At 41.7% G+C, this 9,723-nt stretch overlaps 2 protein-coding genes and 1 long non-coding RNA gene across 6 annotated transcripts in view; 1 reads left to right on the top strand and 2 right to left on the bottom strand.

Moving 5' to 3' along the window:
- Positions 1-9,723, bottom strand: part of LOC146706796 (uncharacterized) — a 378,960-nt gene that overhangs the window by 294,414 nt on the left and 74,823 nt on the right. The gene's annotated exons all lie outside the window — the stretch shown is intronic.
- On the bottom strand, positions 946-6,623 carry LOC146706808 (mixed lineage kinase domain-like protein). Of its 3 annotated transcripts, XR_014921631.1 has the most exons (4): positions 6,574-6,623; positions 6,111-6,360; positions 1,177-1,947; positions 946-979 (listed from the first exon to the last, which is right to left on the bottom strand). XR_014921631.1 is itself a non-coding variant. In XM_085465045.1 (3 exons), the coding sequence occupies exon 3, from the start codon at positions 1,939-1,941 to the stop codon at positions 1,282-1,284; it is 660 nt and encodes a 219-aa protein (XP_085321171.1). In that variant the 5' UTR covers positions 1,942-1,947; positions 6,111-6,360; positions 6,574-6,623; the 3' UTR covers positions 946-1,281. The 3 variants fall into 3 exon arrangements, 2 of the variants coding, with proteins under 2 accessions (XP_085321171.1, XP_085321172.1); XM_085465045.1 differs by having other exon boundaries at positions 946-1,947; XM_085465046.1 differs by lacking the exons at positions 6,111-6,360; positions 6,574-6,623 and adding an exon at positions 2,252-3,697 and having other exon boundaries at positions 946-1,947.
- Positions 6,861-9,723, top strand: part of LOC146706809 (uncharacterized) — a 12,262-nt gene continuing 9,399 nt past the window's right edge. For both annotated transcript variants that reach the window (XR_014921634.1, XR_014921635.1), the window contains exon 1: positions 6,861-6,925. This is a non-coding gene — a long non-coding RNA (uncharacterized LOC146706809). The remainder of the gene's footprint in view (positions 6,926-9,723) is intronic.

Genomic DNA, 9,723 nt, shown 5'->3' on the forward strand with positions numbered 1-9,723 from the left:
AGGATCATTGCATGTATTGTCGTTGCATAAACCTGTTTGATTTATGACCTCGAGAATGCTGCAGCAGGTATCACTTCAGATCGTTTCAAGATGAGCGTGGTGTTTAGTTGGTAATGTGTGGACTCATTTAAAGCAAAAGCAGAGCAGGAAACTGTTTTCTTTGTGAAAGTGGTCGCTGAGGAGTCCATGTGCGCTCAGCGTGAGGTTCAGAGATTCAGCAATCCTAGTCATTATAATTTGAATGTAACTCATTGAGGTCTAATTAAAAACATTTTGTTCCCTGGCACATGTCTCTTCAGCTGAACAAGCAAATAATGACGACATTGAAGGATGTTCACAGAACGATTGAGAAGATGAAGGATAATGTCCAGCAGGCTCCCCTCGTCGTGAAAAGACTTGAAGCTCTGTGGAAACTGGTGTTTTTCCTCGACCAGAGGAAGGAAGTTCAGCTGTCTGATGTGAAAAAAGCTCTGGAGAATTTCCTAGAGACTTTGCAGAAAGCTGAAATACTGAACATCAAATTCGCAGAGGCTCACAAGATGAATAAGATGTGGAAGAGTTTGAAAATCTGAACAAGAGCCTCACTGATGACTACATATCGCTGTCTGGGGCTCTACACATCGATCTGGAGATGAAGCTGGATAAACGAGAAAAAAATGTCCAAGCTGGAGGCAAAATTAGCAGAGCAGGAGGAGACACTGGAGGAGACACAGAAAGGAGTGGCATCAAATTCAGCCCAAGAAAATTACACGTTCTACTGTGTCCTGCAATGAAGATCAGACCACACATTATAGGAAACTTTGTTAAACCTCTGAAATCACAAAGTTTAAAATATTTGAGATTATTATAATTAACTAGCTCACCACGCTGCATCCTCAGACTGCACAGTTTGAAGCAGATCAGATGAACGATTGTTAAATTAGATGAAAACCACACAGACACACATAGGCTCCTTGATTTATTAGAGATTCATTTAGCACTAGGACAAGAGGACACAAATTACATAACAATGTGAAAGAGAATAAATATGTGTGCACTCATTTCAGCAAGGAATAATTTCATTGTTTCACAAAACTTTATTAAAATTGTTTGTTTTTGAATCCCTCTCAAATCTATTTAATCGTGAAAAAAAGTAGTATTTCTTTTACAAAAGAATTTCTCGAGAATGAAAGTTACCTTCACAGCTTCCCAGTCAAGAAGACCTTCCAGGAGGAATGAAGGCCCATGAGGATTAAATAGGGATTATTATTGATCACAAATCATGCAAAGCGACTGGCCAAACTAGTAGAGCCGAAAACCCATCGGTGAAACAGTTCTGACGACAGAAACAGGGCTGATGGTCCTAATGACGGGCATCGGGGGCATGTTATTGGAGACAAGAATGCGAACTGTTGTAGTTTTGCAGAAAGGCTGGGCCAGAACAGGCGTCGAAGCCCGCATGGGTGCCATGATGTAGGCGGCAGGCACGGGAGGAGAGGGGATAGGCGGTGCTGCTGGGGAAAACATAGGACATGGGGGGTTAGGCAGCGGTGTGTAGGGGCACCCTAAAACAGTTTCATACACCTTGTGCAGTATGTCGCTCTGCTCAACCTGCAGAGCTCCAGAAAGCATCTGGAAGTTCTCAGTGAGTCTTTGGTTCACCTCGCTGAACTTTGCTCCAATGCTGCCTGACATCATGAACTGCTTAAGCCGATTATTTTTTGAGAATTTTGACACCAGTTTCTCAGCATGTTTCAAGATGGTGTGGAGTTCCTTCAGCGCTTTCTCCACAGCGCCAGAGTTTCTGCCTGATCCCCTTTCTTTGACGGTTAAAACCAGTCCCTCCAAAGCTCTGACCCTGTCAGCAATCCGCCTGCAGCGTTCGTCATTGTCCTTCATATTGTCATACATCTCGATGATGGTTGGGCAGAGGCCGAAAAGTTCGGAGACCAGCTTATCCATGGTGAACTGTAAGGAAAGAAAGGTAACAGAACTGTAACGGTGCCATGGAGAAGTAAACTTAACTAGACTGAATTCAAATCAAAATCAAATCGAAATTTATTTATATAGCACATATTAAAACAACAGTGTTGACCATAGTGCTTCACAGTCAGTATAAGCATGAGACAATTAAAACAAACAATAAAACAGGACAACAAACAATAGGTAACAACACAACAAGCTAGACCAACTAGTTAGAATCAAAAGCCAAAGTAAAAAGATAAGTTTTAAGACGTGATTTAAAAGACTGGATCGACTCGGCAGTACGAACATGAACAGGGAGGTTATTCCAGAGTCTGGGTGCCACGGATGCAAAGGCCCGGTCACCTCTCGACTTCATTCGAGACCTAGGTTGTGCTAGGAGCCTGTGATTGGACGATCTGCTCTGTTGGGATTGTATGAGTGGAGTAGTTCAGATAGCTGGGCGCTAAATTATTCAGAATATTAAAAGTGAACAAAAGAATTTTAAAATCTTTGCGATATTTAACAGGGAGCCAATGTAATTTGGCTAACATTGGAGTTATGTGTTCATGAATTCTTGTACCTGTTAAAAGACGCGCAGCTGCATTTTGAATTAACTGAAGCCGGCAAAGAGAGGAGTGTTGGAGGCCCGAGTAGAGGGAGTTACAGTAGTCCGATCTGGATGTAATAAATGCGTGGATAAGCTTTTCAAGATCTTTTAAAGGAAGGAACGGCTTTGCTTTGGATATCTGACGCAACTGGTAAAAGCTGTTTTTTACCACAGTGGAGACCTGTTTCTCAAGTTTAAAAGAGCCATCCAGGAACACTCCGAGGTTCCTTACAGTGGGCGAGAGATGGCTAGCGAGAGGGCCTAGGGCATCAGCTAACTGGTTTAGCGGAGTGTGACTACCAAAGACTATGATTTCGGTCTCGTTCAATGTAAGAAAATTATGTGATAACCAAATTTTAACTTCATGCAAGCAGTTGAACAGAGGTTGCAAAGAAGCAGTCACATCGGATTTCAAAGGTGAATAAATCTGGATATCATCAGCATAACAGTGAAAGGAGATGTTGTATTTACTAAAAATTAATCCCAAGGGCAACATGTACAAAGAGAAGAGAGCAGGACCGAGCACGGACCCTTGAGGCACACCACAGTAAATAGGGGCAGAAGCCGAGGAGTGTTGCCCCATAGCAACAGAGAACGACCTCTCTGAGAGGTAGGATTTAAACCAAGATAAAACCTTTGAGACCAACAACATGTTCCACTCTTGATAGAAGAATGTTGTGGTTAACCAAAGCAGCAGTCAAGTCAAGTAAAACTAAAACCACAGAATATCCAGAGTCAGCAGTTAAAAGAAGATCATTAAAAACTCTAAGTAAGGCTGTCTCTGTGCTGGGGCGAGGTTTCAAACCAGACTGAAACTTGTCATTAATACCATTTGCATCTAAAAAGGCCTGAAGTTGTTTTAGAACTACCTTTTCCAATATTTTGGAAATAAAAGGGAGTTTGGAGATCGGCCTGTAGTTAGTGAGAGCATTAGGGTCAAGATTTTTCTTTTTCATAATAGGTTGCACAACAGCATGCTTAGAGAGACGGTACACAACCTGATGACAATGATGCATTCAGCAGAGATAAGATACAAGGACCAATAACATGTAAAGCTTCCTTAAAGAAACAAGAAGGAAGAATATCATGCGGGGAACCAGAGATTTTGAGATGATCAATTATATCTTTTAAAACAGAATAAGACACTGGCTCAAACTGTTGGAAGACAGTCAAGCATTCAGAGGCTGGAACTGGGTCTAAAACTGATGATGAATGAGATGGATGAGAAGCCCTTAAAGCTGAGATCTTTCCAGAAAAATACTTTAAGGATTTATCACAAAGAGCAGGGGAAGCGTCCCTGTAAGTGGTATCAGAATTAAACTGGGATGAACTTCATCTGGAAGCTCTGATGAGCTGAACCTGAAATCTCTCAAAAAGGAAGTTTCAGATTCGGCTCAGAGGTCTGAGTGTGAGAGCTTCCAAAGTAACTGGAAGGATACGTTAAACTGGTGGATTACACACAGATTTATGTTCTAAGAAAAGGCTGCAATCACAAAGTTGGAGACTCCGCCCATAGAAACAAAAAATCATTTACTGTGAATAGTTTGAAGTGATGACTGCATTTGAAGAATTTAAAAAACAACAATGAGACACAACTTCACAAGCAGAAAATATGAACACTTGCCACTGTACATATACACCTCATGTAGAAGAACATGTATACAGAATGTGTTGAAGTTGAGAAAGGTCTAACAAATACCTGCTTTCCTCTTCTAAGGTAGACAATCCAATACTACATACAGAGAAAAATCCAACAATCATGTGACCCCCTATGAGCAGCACTTTGGCGACAGTGGGAAGGAAAAACTCCCTTTTAACAGGAAGAAACCTCCAGCAGAACCAGGCTCAGGGAGGGGCGGGGCCATCTTCCCCGACTGTATGTGTAATTGAGGCTCACAGTCAGAACCTGGTAGAAGCTGAATTACTGATTAAACTTCTTTACAGGCCCTGAAATTGACTCAAATATCACTTTGAGATGTGAAAATGCAGACATGGAAAACAGGTGAGATTTAACAAACAATGAGAAAACAAAACAAAGTCCCAATGGGCAAAAGTGAAAAGTCCAAAAGGGAGAAAATCCAAAGGCACAAGGAACTGGAGACCGCAGACGGGGCCTGGAAACAGGCGCTCTGACATAGACTAGAGATAAGAAAATAAAAGACAATGACACAGGAAGTGAAAAGAGATGACCAAGCAGGGAATGAAGGACAGTGGATATACTGGACAGAGTGATGAAGATGGAGCTGCCAGGCAGGAGGAAAAGAGGAAGACCTCAAAGGACGCAGTGACGGAGGACATGCAGAGGGTTGGAGTGACAGAGGAGGATGCTGGGATAGGAGGAGATGGCGGCTGATGATCTGCTGTGGCGCCCCCTGAAGGGAGCAGGAGGAAGAAGAAGACTGAAATATGTTCATGTTCTGCTTTGTGATTGTGCAACAACCAGTGTTTGTTAAGTCAAGCATTCCTCAGAATCAGTGTTCAGTGTGTCTGTGTGACATCGCCGTGAAGATAAAGGTTGTTTTTGCATCACGACTCCAAAGAACTCTGTCCCGTCAGCAGCTGAACATTTTTCATACCAGGGATAAAACACACATACTATTGTGGAACTGCAGAAATGAAGCTAAACGTGCGTAGTCAAACGTAAAAACAGAAATGTTAACCAATTGTTTAACTAATTTTAGTTCATAGACACAGCCTATGAACTGAATAGGCTGTGTGTAATAGGTTTGTAAGGCCATGTTACCCCTAAATTTCTATCTTGTTCAAAGAGAAGATATAAAACAAAGTTCTGAGCTAATCGACCTCAGTGTTCTCCTTTTTTAAAAATAAATAATAATAAATATATAATTTCCACATTTATAAGTAATGCAGTTTCTAACGAAGCATGAAGAGCATTTTGCATCTTTAGGGGTAAATGAAACTTTTCTGGAGCTTTAAATATACTTTCATACAAACGTGTAAAACTGGACCCAGTGGCAGCAGCTGATTCCACATTTAACTGCTGTATTAAAGAAACACTTAGCTTTTTATTTCTGCTGATTTAAAGCTCAGCTCATTTGAGCAATGGACAAGCTCACGTTAACAATCAAGGACGCGATCAGCTTTTCTAGTTCTTTCATGGACATTAAGAGAGAATTTGTTGTGAAAAAAGACACATTTTGTGAGCTATCCACTCGGTCTGTGCATTCGGGGTGGGGTGGGGAATCTCTTGAATGTTCGGTTACTGCAGGTTAAGCAGGTTAACAGAGTGGCACTGATACGTGTCCACCTTCACATTCTTCACTGTGAGTTTGTTTTTACAAAAGAATGCATTTGAGGAAAGATCGTTATCTTTGGGCGTAGAAACTCCACCAGTTTCTCATAAATGAGAGCATGCTGCAAGTGTCCGCGTTGGGAAATGACAAAGAATTTCCACTGACAAGAAGGATTATTTTAAAGTGGCAACTGCATAATTATGCTGTTTGTCCTTTCAAGACTGACGCAGACATGACAGGGTCATTGTTTTCTTTGTTATTTAGGCAACAGCACGCTGGACAACGGGCGTAGTCTTACAACTTACCTGCACATAAAGCTCCGTCACTTTTATATTCGGCTCAAAGAAACTGCTTGTTGTGCCGTAGCTACACACTCCTTTGAGCTCAGTGACTCCCTGCAGCCTCCCTGCAACAAATCAAGAGAGAAGATCCATGCACAGGTTTCTCTTTGTCTCCGGCACCAACTTCCCTTTAAGTTTCATTCTGCGTTGGTCAGCTTTTTATTGCAAATGCAGCAGAGGTGCACTCTTCTGTGCACCGGACCACAGCTACAACCTGGCAGGTCAAAATGTATTAAAGTTAGTGAAGGGCAGGATTTAGCCTCTGGCTGCTGAATACAACACGTTTCAACTCTAAATTCCCATTTGAAGAAAACACTTTCAAAGCATAGTTAAAAATATTAAACTGCTGCTGGTTTTAACAAAGATGACTCCAGGGTAAAATCTCCCATCGTACAGGAGCAGAGGAGTAAAGAGTTTGGGTATTTACCAGTCAGTGGAGGTCACAAGTGTTGCTGCTCAGGTGTTGAGGAAAATGAATGTCAATTTCATTCTTGTGAGTTTTTTAGGTGATTTATCTGAAACATCTCTGTGCTGACGTACAGCAACAGACACAACGATCTGCGTTAGCCCCGTTTATTATCAGCAGAATACTTCAAAGTAAAGCACGGATACCTGGAATGCTTAAGTATTTTGTACTTAGTTACCACCCAGCTGTTCTTGGTTTTGTTCTGACATGAATTGAATCAGAGTGAGCCGATGTTCTGAGCACAGACGGTCCAATCCTGACCCAGGTGAGCCTCAGCCCAACAGTCCAAGCAGAGAGGCCTGTAACGCTTCAGGTGAGTCACAGCCAGCGAATCACAACTGCCTGCTGTCGGTTTGCTTCATCCACACAGGAAGTGGCCCTCTGTGAAAAGACGTTTCTGTGGTGTGTGTTGGTAATCGTAAATGTAAAAACAGAAATGTTAACCAATTGTTTTTGAACTAATTCTAGTTCATAGAGTCCAGTTTGATGTGAGCGGCAAATATTTGATCTCTTTAAATATTTCACAGCAAACCCAGTAAGGCTGCACAGTTGGAGGCGATACCTGCGCTGCATGCACGTCATTGTTTACATCATGAAGGTACCAGTGTTGGGACTAAGGCGTTATTAAGTAACGCGTTACAGTAACTACGTTATTATTGTGGTAAGTAGCACGGTAACTAGTTATTATGCCAAAACCAGGAACGCGTTACTCGTTACTGGGATTTAGATAGGCACGTTATTCGTTCGTGTGGTGGCTGTCGCGGAGCTTCCACAGATTCAATAACATTAGCAAGTGGTGGAGGCAGCAGGTGGAGGAGGGAAAGGGGAGACAGGAGGAGAGACCCGAGGCGGCCGCCGGTCCGAGTGTGAACTGAACTTCAGGTAAGAGGTTATGACCTGCAGTCTCTCTGGGTCAGATATGAACCAAGTTTAGGTGGAGTTTATTTTAGCTGTGCTGACTTTTTCGTACTGCGTGCTAGCTAGCATGACAGGGTTTCTATACAGCTGGGTGGTGCTATGTTACTGATGTTGAACTTTATTTTGTTCATAAGATTAATTATTAGAGTTGCCAACCGTCCCGTAAAAAACAGAATCGTCTGGTATTCAGAGAAAATATTACGCGTTTCTTATTGAGGTGAAAAGGAACAGTTTGTCCCGTAATTCAGCTACAATGAAAAAGACAAAGCTGCAGTTATTCTGTGTCTTTGCTGCACAGCTGCCTCTTCTTCTTTCATTCTCCCCCCTCCCTATCCTGTTTCTACTTCAATCATGAAACTGATCAATGATCAGCTGATCGGCTTTTCTCTGTTGTTTGTTTATCGCCCACTTTGTGCCAGAAAGAGGAAACCAGCGGATAAACAACAGCAGCACGTTCAAGCTTGATCAGCTGTTGTTAGAATTTATTTAATATTACTTTCTAGTATCAGCTGATGTTTGCTGGAGCCACAGCTGTAAAGCTGCTGGTCATGATGTGGGTTTGGTTATGTGGTGAGAGGGAAACATGAAGATGAAACCAGGAGATGTCCTTACTGAACCATCAGAGCTGAACAGGTGATGGAGAAACAGGTTTACCTTTTAGGTGACATGAATGAGTTGAAGTTATGAACTGTTTCTGAGAGACAAATAACACCAGGATCCTTTTCTAAGTAGCTGACAGCTGGTAACTGTGCAGGGGCGGGTCTAGCAAAGTGTTGCCAGGGGGCCATGTAGGGCATTAACAGGGAGAGGGGGGCACAAAGAAATACTTTTCTTTCTTATTATCATTTAAAATGTCTCACTTTTAAAAAAATAATTATCTGAGTCTTACAACAAACGATTGATAGATTGATGCATATATACCATCAGAACAGTGTACATCACTGTCACAACAGGGTTTATTTTCATTCAAAGGCTTTATGATTTTTCCTATAATGGTGGGCCGGTCTCTAGTCAAATTCCCCGGGCCGATTTTTTGTCCCAGTCCAGCCCTGTAAGCAGCTCATCTGCAGTCTGGTGTTACCTACATCTTCCTATTCAGAAGGCAGAATTTCCGAGTTCTGAGTACAATCGAAAGCACCACGACTGCAGTTTTTGTGTTGGATGTAAAAAGCAGGATAGGATAGAATCAGGCGTGGGATTTCTCTCGTGGAAATGTGCACATTATTTTTTTCCTTTCTATTGGTAGGTGGCACAGTGCACTGTGGCAAGTAAGCAAGCTAGAAGACTGACAGTCTGGCTGGGTATCCAGTTACGGAAGCAACACATTAACAAGAGAATTCTGAGTAAAACCAAAGTTACTTTCCCTAGTAACTAGTTACTCTGAAAGTAACGAGTAACTTGAAGTAACTGAGTTACTTTTGATAGAAGTAACTAGTAATGTAACTAAGTTACTAATTTAAAGTAACTTACCCAACACTGGAAGGTACAGCCAATAGAATGAGAGGTGATATTTTGTTTCTAAGAGATGCACTCAGGTCAGGTACATGGAGACCTTATTTGTCTGCAATGATGTTTTGATGAACAGGAATGTAGCACAAAGTAAAGGTGAAAGCAGCCAGCTGTTAGCTTTAATGTTAACAGTTTCATTTATATTTTTATTCTACAAGCTGCACTGAAGTTAGGAGAGAAGAACAATCAATTATAGTTTGCTGCAAATACCTGTATATGTCTCCATCACTAACTGACACAACAAAGGGGACTCTTACCTTGTAGCGTGAGTGTTGTTGGGAAGCACAGCAGTGACACCTTGTGGTGAATAAGTTAATCACCATCACATAGCTGGTTGCCCTCCATCTACAGCAGCACAGCAGCCAGTAGCTGGAGATTCTGAGGCTGACGGTGCACCGGAGCCCTAGCATCCATACGCTGTTCCAGGCAGTGAATGTTCTCATGTTACCTGATGAATCTGTCTGATTGGTTATTATGTGTTATTATTGTGTATCACGCGTGCATATAACAGGTATTACGGTAAATGATACCTGTTGTACCGTAAAGTAAAAGCTATGTTTTTAGGTGTGACGTTAACAATGACAAACATACATATATATACACATACATACACATATGTATATGTATACCATATATTAGAACATTAGACTGCTGATTTATTGTGAATGGATGATATTGTTTTAT

Source organism: Copadichromis virginalis, linkage group LG7, assembly GCF_057382275.1.
Source record: "Copadichromis virginalis isolate Kocher_CV1m ecotype Utaka linkage group LG7, C_Virginalis_male_GT1.1, whole genome shotgun sequence".
Taxonomy (NCBI): domain Eukaryota; kingdom Metazoa; phylum Chordata; class Actinopteri; order Cichliformes; family Cichlidae; genus Copadichromis; species Copadichromis virginalis.